We start from the raw sequence: 20,211 nt of genomic DNA, 5'->3' as shown, positions 1-20,211 counted from the left end.
TATATGTTACCTTGCAAGAACTGAAAAACAGATTGCAAAATGTTAAAACTTTTCTCAATCTGGAATCTGGTCTGGATTTTATTAGATCACATAAAGAATAAAATCAAATTAAGCATTTTTTATAATATTAACATCAGCTACCACCTGGCTACATTTCTCCTCTAGGACAGGACAATGTTATAAGTTATCAAATGAGATTCACATGACTTCTTAGCAACAGTTTAATACTAGATAACAGTGCACCATGACATCAGGGCAGTGATTCTAGACGTAGCACGACAGTATTGCATTTACATGTACAACAGTCACATTTGCACAGAATACAGGTCAGGCCATAATAAATTAAATATTAGAATTTCATCCCTTCCGGTCAAAAACAACCCTCTTATTGTCCCGAAATACCTACAGGCAAAGAAAAATGCTATACATTCTTTCTTGTTGATGAGACTTTTCTTGTCCAACAAAACAGCCCTGCTTTGTGTGAATCACACCCGTTGACAGTCAACACACACAGATGCCTTCAAGTGTTTGTTATTAAGATAAAACATACAAAGTAAAATTTAAATGCCTCCCATCTAAAATTAATTTTGTGGAAATTGGGATGAAAATATATTAATTAATTTATTGAGGCCGTATTTGACATTATACTTCCATCTAAAGGAGTTAGTACTAAAAATAAGATTGTCAAAACAAGGCCATATCAATATTTGCAATGGTTAATCCGGGATGACAACTTTGACATGTGGTTCAATATTTCACCTGCGTCATGTCATGATACTGTGGGAGGAAAGCCCGAAGTGCCGTAGTTCGGACACATTATCTACAACTTTGGTGAAAACCGAAACCACAGGCTTGGTATTCATAGACCAAAGTTAGTAATCAGGGCAAAACTGGGATTCAAACTCGGGATCAGCAACACTGCTGTCAATTTAGGTGAGCAATAGCAATGAGGGTATTGTTCCACAAAACGATCCTCTTGCTACGATCGTCACAAGCCTACGTTAAAGTATGGGAGTGACCACCATCTTAGCGCAAAGATCACTACGTGGAACCTGGCACTCGCAAACTTCAACATACAGAAACAGAGAGATGGTAATTGTAACTGACTGAACAGATGCTACTGCCTTCACTCATACAGGCGTGTCTGCCCAACCTAGACCACACGTTCACATTATTAAGTTAACCATTAAAACCTGCCTGCATCCTGCAGACAAGTGAGTGGTCATTGCTGAACACCCCATCAACAATGTTCAAATTATCTGATCGGAATTATCTGGCTTCATACCCCGACACCATACCTTTCTGTCTAATGGTCTGCTGACCCCTCCACAGGTCAGTTTCTAATATTCAGGGATGAGAATGGTTATTTTCCTTTTCAGCTGAAATGTCTTTTCAATGGAGCCTGGTCCATAATAAGTCGTGTTTATAGGGGGTTCATCCGAATTTAACAAACTTGTGTTCACTAAAATTCGAGGAAATTTGCAGATTGAGAAGATTCTCATCCTTGAATATTCCATTTTCGACTTATGTCTTCTAACACAAAGGAATCAACATACTGTTACTTTCATTGATGAATGTGCAATACAAGAAGCCATACAAACTGGATCAAAACATAAACACAAATAAAAAATATTAATATAAAAAATGAATTAAAGCTTACAGACACTGTTAGGAGAGTACAAACACATCAGGTGGGTCAACAATACCACAGTACAAATAAATAGTCTTGCAGTGTTATAATGAAATGAAAATCTTCTGACTTGCACTTCCCTGTGTTCATCAATGTCAGCATCTGACTTATAGGAACCCACTTGACATGCTGCATACAACTTCAACATAATGGGATCCTTTGCTAACTCATTGTGTTTTAAGATCTAGTCATCACTCTGTCCCCAGACACTGCTTATTAACTTCACTGAGTAAGAATAAATGTTGCTTTATCAGGAATAATGTAGTTATAGCAGCAATTAATCTACATAAATATGTTGTGCATTTTCCAGATATTGACAGATTAAAGTGCCTTCGCTATCATTTGAAATGTTAAATTGTTATTAACGAACATGTTAAATGAAATTGCCTTTGCAATGGTGATCCATTATTCATCCATGTCATAAACTGTTGATTGCATCAGCAATGAGTAACAATATATTCATATATAAAAAAATCAATTGACAGCGATGATCAACGTTTGTATGTTTTGATGATTAAGCTTTAGCCTTAAAGTATGTATGAATGAATTAATGAATGAATGTTGTTTTACGCCGCATCAGCAATTTTCCAGCTATTTGTGGCGACCTGAACAGTATGGACAGAACTCTTAAACACCAACACTTGTATTGTGAACTTTGTATTTGGAAACAGAATATATTTTCAACCCTTATACTTTGTTAAAAATAACCACTTTCGTCTAACTTTCCCTGAAACAACACATTTCCTTAGTAAAACCTCAAAACACGAGATCTTCTTAGATTTCAACATGATGGTCTGTACATTGTAGTGGCAGCAGTGTAGTGGCTGACTGTTGCTGGCGTTGCTGCTGCCTGGGGTGTGAGCACCACTTCCATGCAATCTGTCACCTCTCATGTCATCCAGGCCTGGGTCCCCCACCCCCCTACCCCGTGTGGAGATCCTCCCCAACACAATGAGTCTCACCCTGGTGAATGGCAGCCTTCATGAAGTCCAGGCCTGGCTCCCCCACCCCCCCTACCCCATGTGAAGATCTTCCCCAACACAATGAGTCTCACCCTGGTGAATGGCAGCTTTCATGAAGTCCAGGCCTGGGTCCCCCACCCCCCTACCCCATGTGAAGATCCTCCCAACAAATGAGTCTCACCCTGGTGAATGGCAGCCTTCATGAAGTCCAGGCCTGGGTCCCCTACCCCCCTACCCCGTGTGGAGATCCTCCCCAACACAATGAGTCTCACCCTGGTGAATGGCAGCCTTCATGAAGTCCAGGCCTGGGTCCCCCACCCCCCTACCCCATGTGAAGATCCTCCCAACACAATGAGTCTCACCCTGGTGAATGGCAGCCTTCATGAAGTCCAGGCCTGGGTCCCCTACCCCCCTACCCCCCTACCCCGTGTGGAGATCCTCCCCAACACAATGAGTCTCAGGCTGGTGAATGTCAGCCTTCATGTCATCCCCTACCCCGTGTGGAGATCCTCCCAACACAATGAGTCAAACCCTGGTGAATGTCAGATATATTTCCGTGTTTTTAACTTCTCCACTATGTTACACAGTTTGAGAACAGGGCCGAGTTTCAATCCCATGTACTTCATCATCATATCACTGTTGAGAAGGAGAAACGCCTTCCCGTCGATTTCCTGCAACAGAAAACAACAGCATCAATAGTAGAGAGTAAGTAAGCTTGGTTTAACACTGCTTTGAACAGCATTTCACTTACATTACATCAGATTGATGTGGGAGGAAAGCCAAGTGTGATGCACATCTTAGGTGAGGTGAAATGGGGTTTATCGTCGCATCCAAGATTATTGCACTCATAGCGACGTGCATGTATGTGTGTGTGTTTGTGTGGCTGCTTGTACTAGTCCGGACTGATGCGGATTCATAGTGCTAGCTCACTGAGATACCATGCCGCAGTTTAACATAAATACCCCACTCAGACACAGTATACTGACTCCCAGCCGACCAGTCCTTGTTTTGGCCCCTTTATGCCGAGCGCCAGACAGGGTAACAACAAGTACCATCTTTTAACGTCTTTTGATATGACGCGGCCGGGGATCGAACCCCGGACCTTCCGCTCTTGGGGAGGACGCTCTACCACTAGACCGCGGAGGCGGTCGATGCACATCTTAAGGTGTTAAACACGTGGGTGAGCCTCATGATTACTGCTATGGTGCTGACAAACCTAAAATCAATCAGGGCAAATCTGGGATTAAAACCCACAATAACAGGTGCCTGTTTACCCTCGTGAGTTCACAAGCAAATATTGTTTTACCCTTTCTATGCAGCTGACTTCATCACCGGAGAGGACAGCAGGATAATATTACAAATGTCTTGATTGTCTGTTACAACACCCATACCTACTCCAGCCATGCAGTACCAGTGATGAGTATGGACCCGACTTTCATGCTACAATCCTTTGCAGTTCGACAGTGAAGATCTGGGATCTTCAGCAACCCATGCTTGCCGTAAAAGGGGACTATGCTTGTCGTAAGAGCCGACTAACGGGATCAGGTAGTCTGGCTTGCCTACTTGGTTGATGCATATCATCGATCCCAATTGCGTGGATTGATGCTCATGATTTCAATCACTGGATTGTCTGGTCCAGACTTGATTATTTACAGACAGCCGTCATTTAGCTGTAATATTGCTGAAAGCGGCGTTAAAAAACAAACAAACAAACAAAGTAATGATTCAAGTATTGCAATACGTATCACAATATATTGCATTCATGCTTTCATCTGTCATTTCATATTTTTCATAATGGAATTACCTTGTACAACTAATTTGGACAGCTCTATAGATGTTGCTGTGGTCAAAGGACACAGGGACATGTTCTGACCCAGAATACCAGGTAGACACACACAAGGACCTATACCCACTCAGAATACTCTGTGTTGCAGGGAATGATTCCATCTCAACTTACATGTTTCCTGAAGAGGTCTGCATGCTGCCCCAGCCCCGAGTCTGTATCACTGATATAGCCAATGACCTCCTCTATTGACCACTCGGACGGGTCACCCGAGGGCCGACTTGGACGTACAGGAGGCTGCATGTCCCCAGTAGTGGAACTGGCTGTAAAACAACACACCAGAATTATCTACTGGATTTAAAATGAAGAGAATGCATGGCAACCTTAATCTCATCTGAGTGAGTGAGTGAGTGAGTGAGTGAGTGAGTGAGTGAGTGCATGAGTGAGTGCATGAGTGAGTGCATGAGTGAGTGAGTGAGTGAGTGAGTATGGTTTTACGCCGCGTTTAGCAATATTCCAGCAATATCACGGCGGGTGACACCAGAAATGGGCTTCACACATTGTACCCATGTCGGGAGTCGAACCCGGGTCTTCGGTGTGACGAGCGAAGGCTTTATCCATTAGGCTACCCGACCACCCCGAGTGAGTGAGTGAGTGAGTGAGTGAGCGAGCTAGCTTTCGAATATGAACCATGTTGACTTTATACATGACTCTAACTAACAGAGTACATACCCTCAGCTTCGTATGTTGAGAATGACCGCCTGGCCAACTTTGGTGGTTTGGAACCTTTGGTGCTATCACCTGACTCTGTGGACCATCTCCTTCGGGGGCCTTTTGGGTTAGGGAATTCAAAGTGGTCTGGATCACCTACAACAGTAACAAGAACACATAATCATGATAATCTTCCATATCCCCTTGCAGTAGGAAAAAAGTAGAAATATGCGGAATGTAAACTTAATAGCTTTGAATTTCTCTGAAACAACATCCACTACCTCCATTCAATTTCAGGGAGGAAGTCAAAATTTGCATCCATGGACAGAGCTAAAATCAAATTACTGTGAAACCATAATAAAAAAAAGTCACAATTACAGTTCATAGTGAATGTATACAACAAGTTTCATAACATAGCCTTTATTGGAAGTATGGATAGAACCAATTTCAGTATCCCCGTCTTTGTTATGACAACAAAAGAACGCTGCTCAGGGAAAAACATTCAATTATGTGAGTGAGTGAGTGAGTGAGAGGAAATTCAGCTCTGAAAAAGAGTATGGTATATGATAGCAGATAAGCCGACCCCGTAGATAAGCCGAGGTATTAACTTGACTATTGAAATATGAAAGAAAATGATACGACCCGTAGATAAGCAGAACCAGGAAGTGAAAGGCAAAGACACAGCGCGAAGTCGGACTGCAAGACTGTGTCGGTACTTGCAGATATTCAATAATATAAACATGACAAACGTTGTAATCATATTGAAAAAGTCATTATAATTTCTAATAAAGATTTAACAAACCAGTCATCCCTAATGTGGAAAGGTGTTTCTGTTGTCTTGTTTTAATCTCGTAATGATCGTTATGTTGTCATCAACAACGAAGCGCCATTTTGTGAATCAGTGTTTATAGAATTATGAACAGGTGAGAAAATGTCTCAGTTAGAGCCACGACTCGCAGTTTGAATGCAGCATCGTAAGCATGGCGTTTTCATTTCAAACTCATGATGAAAATATTTTTCTGGTCCTAAAAATTTGGCTTATCTGCGGACATATGCGGTAGGTCCATGTACAAAGGGAGGTAATCCTGTTAATACAAAGAAACATGGACTCCACAAAGTGATGGAAGATTCAGAGTATCTATTTGCATATTCCTGCCACATTTGTCACACTTTTCATTATCTGTGAATCATTAAATTAGTAAAATATATGAATTTATAAACAACTTTCTATAATTTTAACTGTGGCTCTTGTATTTGTTTCACAACACATATTCAGTGTAAAAGTCGGTGCCCCCCCCTGGAGGTGAAAATGCAGTTTGAATGCACGCTGGATTAACTCATGACTCCCCTTGTTCAAGAGGCTGCACTGACAACGTTAGAAACTAACAGTTTTAGTCCAAAAGTCCTTATAATAACACATAGCAAAAACCTTTAAAATGGCAAATTTCTACTAGTCCTTATGATACCTTAACTATTGGGCAGTTTGCAAGGACTAAAGGACTAATGCCAGTTTCTAATGCTGACTGACATTTTTAATCTATGACTGAACATTGAAGAGTGTTCATGGTGTTGAAAACAAGATATAATCTAGAAGTAAGCAGTTTTAAACAGTTTAAAAGAAATTCTCTTATATACCAGGGTTTCAGCTTAATGTGGGAGGAAATTGATAAAAATGTCTCATATGCAGGCCTTAGATGCATAGCACTGTGGTAAAACACGCACAAGGGTATGAGGCTGACACACTAGGGATCATATCAGGGCCATTCAAGGATTCTGGAGGTTATTCAAAAGGACACAACTCTTCCCAGGCGAACCCATGCCCCCAGGTGCGAGCTGGAGTATTGCCTACCTGTCATCTTGCTCTTGGAGCATTTGGGACAGCCTCCGTCGAGTGGCTGACTTGACAGGAAGCTCTCACAGCACCCCATGTCCTCCAGCAGGCGCTCCAGGAAACTCCAGAAGCTGGACACCTTCTCCACCGATATCACCCGCTTCGTCAGTGTCCGGGACCCATGGTTAGCTGCAAACAGTCGGAATGAGTTGGCTTTAACACTACTTTGAACCGAGTTGTATTATGTTGGACAACCCACTTCCTCAGCGTCCGGGACCCATGGTTAGCGACAAACACAATCAGAGTGAGTTGGCTTTAACACTACTTTGAACCCAGTTATATGTGCTGGACACCTTCTCCACCGATATCAACCGCTTCGTCAGCATCCGGGACCCATGGTAAGCTGCAAACAGTCGGAGTGAGTTGGCTTTAACACTACTTTGAACCCAGTTATATTATGCTGTACACCTTCTCCACCGATATCACCCGCTTCGTCAGTGTCCGGGACACATGGTTAGCTGCAAATACAGCGACAGTTACTATAACCAAGTTATATCATATTGCGTCACCACAACATTAATGAGTGAGAGTGAGTATGGGAGACACCAGAGTTGGGCGTCACACATTGAACCCATGTGGGACATAGAACACAGGACTTGTGTGTGAACGCTTAAGGCACTTAAGGCTTCTCAGGACTTGAAAAATCCACTCATCCCCTCATATTGACAAGTGGCTGCATGTGCAGAAGGAAAGAAGTGAAGAAACATTTCACTACTGGGCGAGTACATTTATCATGTATATTTCAATCGTATTAATTCATCTCTAATAGTTTTCAAAAAAATATGCAGGATAATGTCTAACCTAAACCTGGGTACCTATGTTATCTCATGTGGTACCCATTTTATCACATGGAGCATCTATATGCTATCTCATGGAATACTGGTACCAATATTATCTCATGGAATACTGGGTACCTATGTTATCTCAAGGAATACTGGGTACCTATGTTATCTCATGGAATACTGTGTACCTATGTTATCCCATGGAATACTGGGTACCTATGTTATCCCATGGAATACTGGGTACCTATGTTATCTTACCCGTGAAGAACCGGGGTGGAATAGGTCCTCAGCAAACCATGCTTGCCGTAAAAGCCGACTATGCTTGTTGTAAGAGGTGACTAATGGGATGGTCAGGCTCGCTGACTGGGTTGATGCATGTCATCGTATCCCAATAACGTGGAGCGATGCTCATGATGTCAATCACTGGATTGTCTGGTCCAGAATTGATTATTTACAGACCACCGTCATACAGCTGGAATACTGCTGAGTGCGACGTAAAACAAACAAACAAACAAAACCTATGTTATCTCATGGAGTAATGGGTACCTATTTCTGACTCCTCGGTGACATACAATTTATGGTGGGAAACTATTCTGCCACTGATTCTCTAGGCAAACTAAGCTCTGCTACAGCAATTCACAGCAAAACGCTGCTACAACGACCTTGCCATTGCCCACAGTTCACCCCGACATCTCGTACCTGCCACAACGACCTTGCCATTGCCCTCCTTCACCGCTAACCTGAGTCTTTTCACCCCAGTTCACCCCAACATCACGTACCTGCCACATCGACATTGACATCTCCCACAGTTCACCCTGACATCACGTACCTGCCACAACGACCTTGCCACCACCCACAGTTCAACCCGAATCACGTACCTGCCACAACGACCTTGCCACCACCCACAGTTCACCCCGACATCACGTACCTGCCACAACGACCTTGCCATTGCCCTCCTTCACCATGTTGTAGATGACCCTTTCCTGCAGGGAGCAGTCGATCAAACCCTGCACCACCTCGCGCAGGATCCTCGTCAAGCTGCCAGGACCGTAGTGACTAGGTAGTTGTAATGTCTTGCGGGGGTTGAGGTAGTTCCCCAGTCGACACGTGGGGTTCACATACACACATACTGGCAACAGAATGAAAGTTGGTAATATTACTGACAAATAAAAAAATCCATTTTTGGCAAAATGGCATTCTCTTGTGAAAAGAAATGACAATTTATAAGAGTTAAAACCTGTCTAGATCAAAGTAAGTCTGTGGGAGAGACAAACTTCCTTTCCTGACGCTGTAGTGTTATTACACTATGATGTCGTACAAAGAGAACACTTTCACCTTGATTACCGATCAATAGTATCGATTTCAGTAAGGAATAGATAGTTTCGATTGTATTTACAATATCAATAAAATTCATGCAATGCTGTCCAAATTTGATTTTCTTTTGATCATGAGTGGTAATAATTTACACATGGTAATGTGGAAGTTTCTTTTTCTTAAATTATTAGGGTAGAGAAAAAACAAATCAGTCATATCTCAAACTTAACTATTTATTAGTTGTTATGGTTATCACATTCAAAGGAAACTTCAGTTCCAAGGCTTAATTCAACTTTAAAATCCATCTAAAATGATACACTGAAAACTATTGATATTTATTGCAATAGTTGCTTGCAATATCAATAGTTATCGCAATAGTGATTTCCAGACCAATAGTCACCCCTAATTAAAAGCACCTGTTCATAAGTAACAGCTATTCTAAAATATATCAGCTCAAGATATTGTGCTTAATTTAGCTTGTGGAAAAGTATTCGGTGTCACGACAGTCATCACTCGTCAGTAAACACAACGGCCATTTGGTTGAAAGTTGAAGTCCATGCACGTCTAGCAGTGTGGAGAGTTGTGACGGTTGGCATAGCGTTTAGCAAATCGTAGCATAGATAGCTCCGCGTATCGGCTTTTGCTGTGAGGAGCCTGTTACGTGTGGGAGGAAGGGAGGTAACTGAATCTATACTATCATCAGAGATCATCACTAAGTACTGTTTGATATTGATAAAACATACAAAACAGCAAGAGTACTAGACACCACATCAAAACTATTGTTTCTGTTAAGTGATAGGCGAATTGAGATGCTTTTAATACTTAGTTGTACAGTTATTCCATTCATTGCACAATGAAAATACCACTGAAAATAAGAAGTGTCAAAATGTTAAACTGTGCCATTCTTGACAAGACAATTGCATGCCACAGATATCTATGATGAATCTCTGCCTCATCGTTCCGCAACATTTTGTAACTCATTGATTAGATTATCACCTGTTGCAGTGCCCTGTGAGGAGCTTGTGTCTTGATCGGAGACAGTTACAAATGTCCCTTCAGCTTACCTGTTGCAGTGCTCTGTGAGGAGCTTGTGTCTGGCTCGGAGACGGTGATAAATGTCCCTACATCTCACCTGTTGCAGTGCCCTGTGAGGAGCTTGTGTCTGGCTCGGAGACGGTGATAAATGTCCCTACATCTCACCTGTTGCAGTGCCCTGTGAGGAGCTTGTGTCTGGCTCAGAGACGGTGATAAATGTCCCTACATCTCACGTGTTGCAGTGCTCTGTGAGGAGCTTGTGTCTGGCTCGGAGACGGTGATAAATGTCCCTACATCTCACCTGTTGCAGTGCTCTGCGAGGAGCTTGTGTCTGGCTCAGAGACGGTGATAAATGTCCCTACATCTCACCTGTTGCAGTGCTCTGTGAGGAGCTTGTGTCTAGCTTGGAGGCAGTGATAAATGTCCCTACATCTCACCTGTTGCAGTGCTCTGTGAGGAGCTTGTGTCTGGCTCGGAGACGGTGATAAATGTCCCTACATCTCACCTGTTGCAGTGCTCTGTGAGGAGCTTGTGTCTGGCTCGGAGACGGTGATAAATGTCCCTACATCTCACCTGTTGCAGTGCTATGTGAGGAGCTTGTGTCTAGCTCAGAGGCAGTGATAAATGTCCCTACATCTCACCTGTTGCAGTGCTCTGTGAGGAGCTTGTGTCTGGCTCGGAGACGGTGACGACAGGTGAGGCAGCCTCCCGGGGAGACAACTGCTGCTTCTCGGGGGACACTGACGGACTAGTGGGGCTGGGCTGGGGGGTGCGACTGTGGGAGGAGGAGTTGGTGATGGGGAGGGGCTGTGGAACTGTCAGCTGGAGGGAAGAATCTTTCATCATCTTGTTGATCTTGTACTGGGGCACCCCTGGTGAGAATACAGACACATCAAAGCAACTGAATGACATAAACCACAGGCAGGGAATTGGAATAGGGAGAAGGTGATTGCAATTCAACAGAAGATTATCACCACTAGTCAAACTGTGCATGCAGAGTACTATGAACACACAGGCACACCAAGGTTTGCACAGTACCGTGGATCCGCTGCATGGGCCAATGTTTGCACAGCACCATGGATACACTGAGTGGGCCAATGTTTGCACAGCACCATGGATACACTCCGTGGGCCAATGTTTGCACAGTACCATGGATACACTGAGTGGGCCAATGTTCGCACAGCACCGTGGATCCAGTGAATGGGCTAATGTTTGCACAGTACTATGAACACTCAGAAACACCAGTGTTTGCACAGTACCATGGATACACTGAGTGGGCCAATGTTTGCACAGTACCATGGATACACTGCGTTGGCCAATGTTAGCACAGTACCATGGATACACTGAGTGGGCCAATGTTTGCACAGTACCATGGATACACTGCGTGGGCCAATGTTTGCACAGTACCATGGATACACTGAGTGGGCCAATGTTTGCACAGTACCATGGATACACTGAGTGGGCCAATGTTTGCACAGTACCATGGATACACTGAGTGGGCCAATGTTTGCACAGTACCATGGATACACTAAGATACAGAGGCCCGAGTACCACAGACATGTTTGCATGTGTGTTGTTTTACACCATAATAATATCACAGAAGCATGCAAACAATATGGAGGCGTAACCTCAACGTGTACACACATTATGACCTCCTCTCTAATGACAACCATGAATGAGTACTTAATCCAGAGACCCAGAAGGTCTTCAGCAACCCATTCTTGTTGTAAAAGGCGACTATGCTTGTTGTAAGAGGTGACTAACAGGATCAGGTGGTCAGCTTCGCTGACTTGGTTGATGCATGTCACCATATCCTAATTGCATAGATCGATGCTCATGATGTCAATCACTGGATTGTCTGGACTCAATAATTTACAGACCGCCTTCATATAGCTGGAATATATGCTGTGTGTGGCGTTAAACAACAAACAAACAAACAAAAACATAACCCGGAGCAAAACTACCTCAAGATCTAACTGCCACAGTCCAAACACAGCCCTCACCTTTCTGCCCTGGAGGTTGCAAGGGGTGACCACTCTGTGCACACCAGCCCACAGGGAAGATGTCCCGGAAGTCATATCTACACCAATAGTCGAAGGCCCCCCTCCATCCATCAAAGGTGACGTGTATCTGGTCCACATTGATTGCTCCCACAGTGGCAGGGCAGATCAACTGGGGGTTCTTCCGGTCCACGGCCTCCAACTTCTGACCAACCTTAAACTCATTTGTCTTTGGCATTGATGGTTCCTGTTATTAAAAAGATCTCATCAATAAGATTGTCTTCTAGTCTTAACAATATGGATCTCTGTGTGAAACTAAAGGCGGCAATGATAAGTAAAAATGCATATGTTTTATTCCATTTTTCACACAACAAATGCATGCCATTTATTTTGTGTCCTGCTGATAGAGAAAGGTTAGAAGCTTATATTATTCACAGTACAGATTATCAGATCGTTCCTCATTAGCTGCTGAGTCAGCACTATCTACCAGGACCTTCTGTTTCACAAAACGATTTCTAGTAAGCAATGAGAAGCACAATTTCTCTGGCTGTTTGTAGAGACATATATATATATATACCAAATGGCCCAATCACTGAGCTTGTTGCTAAAGTAAGTTGCTCAAAATAGTCTTCATGTCATACTCCTATAATAAAAACAACCAGACAAAACTGTGCACATACCTTTTTGAAACATCTATCGGGGGCTATTTCTGCACCATTTAACGACCGTTTCAGGAACATAGGCCACGAGGAGGGGTTTGCTCTGAAACCTGGAAAATGAAAAAATGTCACTAAGATTTTGCTTCTTTTATGGTTTAACACCGCTTTTAGCATTCCAACAATATCATGACGGGGAACAGCAGAAAAGGGCCTCATACATTGTGCCCCAGTTGGGAATTAACCCTGTCCTTTGGTGTGATGAGCAAACGCTTTAACCTCCAGCCTACCCTAAGCCCCTATTCTGACTGGTACTCTACGGGCACATCAGGAACAAGGTGAGGTGAAATGGGGTTTAACGTCGCGTCCAAGATTATTGCACTTATATAGCGACGTGCATGTACGTTGTGTGGCTGCTTGTACTAGTCCGGACTGATGCCAATTAATAGTGCTAGCTCACTGAAATACCATGCCGCAGTTTAACATGAATATCCCACTCAGACATGGTATGCTGACTCCGAGTCGACCAGTCCTTGTTTTAGCCCCTAATGCTGAGCGCCAGACAGGGTAACAACAAGTACCATCTTTAACGTCTTTTGGTATGACGCGGCTGGGGATCGAACCCCGGACCTTCCGCTCTCCGGACGGACGCTCTACCACTAGACCACGGAGGCGGCCCAGGAACAACAGTCAACAGCAAAGCAAATGTACCCAGTTCTTACAGTCATTAATTGAAAGGAGTTTTATTCTCATCCATGCTTATCTCCCTTTACCTAAAGGGGGCTGCAGCAGACCGCCATGTTTTTCACAGTAACCAATAGGGTGTAGGTCACCAGCATCTACCAGCCGCCAGAAGTCATTCTTGTTGTCACTGCCGTCAAGTCGCAACCTCAGACGTGGGCCCTGAATTCCCACGACTGTTGCTACGCAGATGGACGTCAAATTGCGAGGGTCGGCAGCTTCCAGCTTGTGGTTCACCTTGAACTCATTTACTGGTGGGACTGCAGACTGAAACGTGACATGATACCGTTATTTCCTGATCACTACTGAAACTGAATATACGAACAACAGAATCAAAATGAATGAAAATTATCACTTTTTGTTAATGGTAAAATGTACAAAATCCACTAGGTTTTGTTTATTGTTTACATGCAGCAATATTCCAGCTATCTGACTGCAGCTTGTGAAAAATAGAGTCTGGGTCAGACAATCCAGTGATTGATATTATGAATATACGAACAACGAACAACAGAATCAAAATGAATTAAAATTATCACTTTTTGTTAATGGTAAAATGTACAAAATCCACGAGGTTTTGTTCATTGTTCCAACTTTACAAGCAGCAATATTCCAGCTATCTGACTGCGGCTTGTAAATAATAGTCTGGGTCAGACAATCCAGTGATTGATATTATGAATATACAAACAACGAACAACAGAATCAAAATGAATGAAAATCATCATTTTTTTTGTTTATGGTAAAATGTACAAAATCTACTAGGTTTTGTTTATTGTTCAACTTTACATGCAGCAATATTCCCGCAATGTGACTGCGGCTTGTAAGTAATAGAGTCTGGGTCTGACAATCCAGTGATTGATATTACAAGTAACATCCAATGCCACGAGATGCCAACCCTATTTGGAGCTTTGGTGTAATCAGTGGGGTATAAAAAGGTAAGTTCACGTGAAAACGAGTAACATCACAGTGAATATGTCGTGAATTGAACCCGGGTGTTCAGCATGACAAGTGAACACCCTAACCACTAGGCTACCCCCGACCGCCCCTCTACGTACGTGAAGCATGGGTTCACATTCATTGACACCAGTAATGTAACTCCACACACAAGTCACACGATTTTAAAAACAGGGTGATAAGCTCAAAATAAGCAGAAAAAATTACTCTGCTTGCATTGTATCGTTAAATATGACTAAACCTAAAAATTGAATATCAATCCAAACATAAAAAAGGGACATCAACACCGAAAAAGTTCTCACAAATAGAACTTCCAATAATGTCATGGACAACCTCATAAGCAGCATCCATTGGGTCCACATTTAAATAAAACACGTATTTTGAATATCTTTGGGAATCATAGATTACAAATCACTTAAGAAAGCATTTAATTGAAGCTGTTGTGTGGGGCAAGCCCCCAAACCCCCTAATATTTTGGCGAGGTGAAAATCAATGGTGTTGGAAACACTGCATTCATGCCGATACACGTAGTCCGAGCTCCACACATTCATAAAATTCATCATGTGACAATTTTGACTGTATTGCAGAAAGGCTATCGGGTGTTTTGATGTCCTAAGAAATATCTGTGTACATGCAGTTAGCTCCCTGTAGAATACTTCATGTGATCGGTGTATTAATAATTTTGCTCTCTGTGATATTTTGAATATGTAAATAACTTGTGAAAGAAATGTCAAAAATAGTTATTTTGGCAAGATAAGCGTAATAGCGTAATTTAAGGCCCAAAAGCGTAATTATTATGCCAAAGTGAAATGGTTGGCATTTCTGCGGTTGGTTGATTGGTTTGTTTTTTAACGCCGCACTCAGCAATATTCCAGCTATATGAGGGCGGTCTGTAAATAATCGAGTCTGGGTCAGACAATCCAGTGATTGATATCATGAGCATCGATCCACGCAATTGGGATCGATGACATGCATCAACCAAGTCAGCGAGCCTGACCATCCGATCCCGTTAGTCGGTTTTTAGGACAAGCATGGGTTGCTGAAGACCTATTCTACCCATGCTTGCCGCAAAAGACGACTAATGTGCCACTGGAATACAATTACAAACATTCAACCAAGTCCCAGAGTCCAACCACCAGATACAGTCCCTTCTTACAGCCAGCATATGGTGCTGGGGACAATTCTAAGCCAGAAGCCCCATACAACAAGAATGGATGCTGACGATCTGCGAGGCACCAGACTCTCCTCAGGGTCACAACATCAAGTTCGCAAGTTACGACCTACCTGTTTAAAACAAGAGTTTGGGGCTGCAACCTCATTGCTCTCCTTCAAATAGTGATCCCAAGAAAAGTTACCTGTGGAAAATGATGCAGTAGGGTTAGAACCATTACAAATACTTGTGTGAGTAGTGGCCATGTTGAACCTGGAAACTTTGTTCAAGCACATGGGGCGCTCTCAAAATTAGAAATAGGGGGCTCTTATAAGAATATAATTTTGGTGAGAAAAAAAAGTAGTAAAAGTGAAAGATTGTATATTTTATAGTTAATGCTGACAGTCTGAGATAATACAAAGCAATGTATGTGTCATACACAACAGATATATGTTCCAGAATTAAACTGCCCATAATTAAGGGTGTATATTACACATTACATAAGTCTTGCGTACATTGATCAATCAGAAGGGGTGCTAATTGGGATTGTTCATGGATCACTAGCCATTATATTAGCGTATATATCGTTGTGGGCGCTTAATACGTCGAATGTTCAGTTTTCTTACCATACGTTAAAAATAGATGCTCAATCACCAGCACTATTGGGAGAAAACAAATAGTCCTCTTAGATTTTCATGTGTCTTGCCCTTGCAGCTGTCTACATTGTCAAACCCTGAAAATCAGTGTCACTGGATCATGCATATATCTACCCACCTCCAAATTCATATTGGTGAAAGGACCCTTTGGAGTTTGAGGTGTTGGCCATTTCTGCCTCTATAGGAAACACTTGACAGTCTGAAAACATACCAAAATACATCACTGTCATACAATGTCACTAGTCTCAAGTAAAGTCTACATCAGAGGTGTGGAAATCAAAATAAGTATTCACTTGTTGTTCAGCGGTGCACTCAGCAATATTCCAGCTATATAACGGCGGTCTGTACATAATCCAGTGATTGACTTCATAAGCATCAATCTACACAATTGGGACACAATGAGATCATCAACCAAGTCAGCGAGTCTGACCAACCGATTCGTCACCTGTTAGGGCAAGCATGGGCATTGTATACCTGGCTCTTCACTGGTCTCATAGTGATAACTGATGTTATGGCTTTACACAGGTGAGTTGTATGAAAGTGACCGTTTTGAGGAAAATATACATGATTGTTGACATTCCTCATGCTCTGTATCAAAGTATGTGTATACATACACTTCAAAGGTAGAACATTCCGATCAAGCCTTTTACGAAAGACATGAAGAGGTCCCTAAATAATGAATTGAAGAAATGGATGAGTAGTTGATGCAGGCTCTCAAGCCACAGATTGAACAACTGTATTGTTTGATATAACAAAACAGAGTTTGTTAAATTACAATGTTATGGCAGAAAATGATATTGATGTGTACAATATCTATCTTCAATTTTGTGCATCCTGTAAAAATCAAATTCAGTAGCTTACAACAATAATGAGGTCTTACAGTCCAGGCAGGACCCTACATTTCCTCTTGACTGTCAGACCACACTATGACTCTTCACTATAATATATATTCAGGTAATATTATTGTTCGCAACAGATACATTGTCAGTGATATATATATTGGAACATGCAAAATGCTACAAATTCATAATGGTATCAGTGAAGCCATGACCAATAGTTAATTTAAGTTACTCTATCAAATATTGATTACAACCTGTACTAGCTTAATTTCGATCAATTCAGTCATGATAACAATCGTAAGTGTGGACGAAGCTTGTGGAAATAACACACTGTGTTTAAAATACGTCAAGTTGCCAAACTACTACCTCCGTGTAACGTTCTCATGTTTGGCATCTCCACATATATACTTTGTCTGAGAAATTCTATATAAGAGCATATGTTCCACTGTCCATGTTTCACGCGCCTTGGTCGATCTTAGTCTCATCGTGCAACTGGCATTTAAAGTTTTATCTAAACATGGCGGTTGAAAATCGACTGGAAGACCCACGAGTTAAAAAAGTTCAAAACAGCAAGAAAACAAAAGTATATGTACATAAAAAGCACACAATAAAACATCATATTTGATATGTTGTCATTTAGTGACGAATGGTCAAGTTGTCCTAGACGCTGATAACATCAATATTGATTCGAAGAATTTACATCTTGGTAATGGCTTCAAATTATCTCTGTTTAATCTGCTACACTTTACAACATTCGGGATCTACCTTCACAGAACCGTAGGAAAGTTTCTCGGATACCTTTTTCCAAACATTTTCTAAACTGTTATTACCTACAAATATCACTATTCACTTGAACACAGTCATCCCGGCTTCGCATCAACAACAAGCCGCCATTTTATTTACTCATCAGTGACGCGAGAATGCGCGTGGGTAGTGTTTTCACGACAACTATCTAACAGTTGTATTGATTTCAATGTGTTTGTCTTGTAAGTGCGACGAAAGTAAATTTACGTGAATTTTTCCAATTGCCATGGAAACGTCTGACAAAATCATTATGTTGAAGGTCAAAGTATTTTTAATTTCTAGAGTATTCGTACGAATATCTCACCAGCGATCACGCAACTATATGGAAAAGGCTGCGAATCATCAATTTATTTTAAAACCAATCGAGCGTTTTCTAATTGTGCAAATGCGATGATTCATTTGAGAGCAATGCTTTATAATAAATCATTTCAGCTGAAGCGCATTCGCTAGCATGTCCTAATTCACTGAAAAGATTGGTGAATGATTATGTTCAATAAAGAGGCAAATATATATTCTCTATGCATCATATAGAATATTTGCAATGTTTAAATATGCAACAAATAATAGAAATTGAATAAGAAATTTATTGAAATTATTGGTTTAATAGTTTAATTTCACTTTATTTGTTTTGTTTGTTATACAAATATCGATCTTTACTAATTCCGAAAACAGATAAAAACATATACCACCGAAAAAATATAATATATGTTTCCACATAAGATTTGATGCAACCCATATGAGCTCTAGTATGGTGCTGACAAACCCAGAAACACAATCGGAGTGAACAGGGATTCGAACCCACGTGCCCAAGGGACGCAACTCCGCACAATTACACGACTGGGCCACACGTGCCCCCTGGTCAGTGGTGGACCCAGAGTGGCTCTTTAAAATCCTGGATCCGCCCCTGCGGGTTATTGTGATTTGAAATAATCGCGTCTGGACCAGACAATCCAGTGATTGACATCATGAACATCGATCCATTTGGATACGATGACATGCATCAACCAAGTGAGCGAGACTGAACACCCAATCCCGTTAGTCGCCTTTTACGGTTGGTTGGTTTGTTGTTTAACGCCGCACTCAGCAATGTTCCAGCTATATGACGGCGGTCTGTAAATAATCGAGTCTGGACCAACGTAAGAAAGCTAAAAGACGTAACACTCCAGCTGATTGGGCACAATTTAGGCTGTTAAGAATAAAGTAGTCGACTATGTCCGCAAGGCAAAGAAGGCACATGCATCTAAAATTGATGCTGTAATAAATAGTTCTCATGGTACAAAGACTTGGTGGCGTTTAGTAAAGGAATTTCTTAAAATTAAAACTGCAAAACACAAGTTTCCCCCAATTCTATTTGGGGATAGGTTGTATGATAATTCCAAGGATATTGCTAATATTCTCAATAACTTCTTTGTGGACCAATCTCGCATATGTAATCCTGATATGCACCTTCCACCCGAAGAATTAGATAAATTTGAAAATCCATTAGTAAATATAATTTTGATGGAAGATTAAGTTAGGGATATAATACTGTCTGTGGACACCACAATGGCTACTGGCCCTGATTGTATTGGAAATAAAGTTCTGAAAAACACAGCTAACAGTTTAGCCCCAAATCTTACTAAACTATTCAATTTCTCTCTTAAACGAGCAATATTTCCATCACTATGGAAAGAAGCTCTATCATTCCTTTTCATAAGAAGAATAGCGTGAATGAATGTACACATTACAGACCGGTTGCGCTCACAAGTTGTTTTGCAAAGATATTTGAAAAATGTATATTTAAACATGTGTACAACTATTTAAGGAGTAATAATGTGCTCACTAACCTACAATCTGGATTCACTCAGGGAGACTCCACCTCAAATCCGTTGACATATTTATCTGACTTTATTGCAAAGGCTTTAGATGAAGGTAAGGAAGTTAGAGCTGTATTTTGTGACGTAAGTAAACCTTTTGATACAGTTTGGCACAAAGGAATAATTTATAAGCTACCACATTATGGTATTTGTGGAAATGTATTGAGATGGTTTGATAGTTACTTAGAAAATCGACATCAAGAGGTAGTTATAAATGGCTATAGCTCAGATCCAAATGCTGTCTTGGCAGGTGTGCCACAGGGCTCGGTCCTAGGACCATTATTGTTTATTATCTATGTCAATGACATTGTTGAAGGAATACATAGTAATATAAGACTTCTTGCTGATGACACATCTTTGTATGTGATCATAGAAGATCCTGATAGAGCT

At 41.6% G+C, this 20,211-nt stretch overlaps 1 protein-coding gene across 2 annotated transcripts; it reads right to left on the bottom strand.

Moving 5' to 3' along the window:
* Positions 1 to 3,083: 3,083 nt before the first annotated feature.
* On the bottom strand, positions 3,084 to 18,047 carry LOC139474394 (polycomb protein SCMH1-like). 2 transcript variants are annotated; one of them, XM_071257385.1, is made up of 12 exons: positions 17,996 to 18,047; positions 16,441 to 16,521; positions 15,801 to 15,871; positions 13,598 to 13,832; positions 12,849 to 12,937; positions 12,172 to 12,415; positions 10,810 to 11,040; positions 8,748 to 8,948; positions 6,996 to 7,166; positions 5,168 to 5,302; positions 4,610 to 4,758; positions 3,084 to 3,323 (listed from the first exon to the last, which is right to left on the bottom strand). In XM_071257385.1, exons 1-12 carry the CDS (start codon positions 18,036 to 18,038, stop codon positions 3,195 to 3,197), a joined length of 1,779 nt encoding a protein of 592 aa, XP_071113486.1. In that variant the 5' UTR covers positions 18,039 to 18,047; the 3' UTR covers positions 3,084 to 3,194. The 2 variants fall into 2 exon arrangements, with proteins under 2 accessions (XP_071113486.1, XP_071113487.1); XM_071257386.1 differs by having other exon boundaries at positions 17,992 to 18,045.
* Between the last annotated feature and the right edge of the window lie 2,164 nt (positions 18,048 to 20,211).

This window comes from Haliotis cracherodii, unplaced genomic scaffold (genome assembly GCF_022045235.1).
Source record: "Haliotis cracherodii isolate W230 unplaced genomic scaffold, xgHalCrac1.p SCAF_3, whole genome shotgun sequence".
In the NCBI taxonomy this organism is placed as follows: Eukaryota; Metazoa; Mollusca; class Gastropoda; order Lepetellida; family Haliotidae; genus Haliotis; species Haliotis cracherodii.
The sequence above is the reverse complement of the archived record's forward strand: the minus strand, read 5'-3'. Positions and strand labels throughout refer to the sequence as shown.

What these genes read in the sequence shown, in the direction of transcription:
- LOC139474394 (XM_071257385.1), bottom strand. Translation starts at nt 18,038, where the DNA reads ATGCGAAGCCGGGATGACTGTGTTCAAGTGAATAGTGATATTT. An exon ending in TCACCAATATGAATTTGGAG is followed by an intron (nt 15,872 to 16,440) that starts GTGGGTAGATAT and finishes CATTTTCCACAG; the next exon opens with GTAACTTTTCTTGGGATCAC. An exon ending in CTCAACATACGAAGCTGAGG is followed by an intron (nt 4,759 to 5,167) that starts GTATGTACTCTG and finishes GTTGTTTTACAG; the next exon opens with CCAGTTCCACTACTGGGGAC.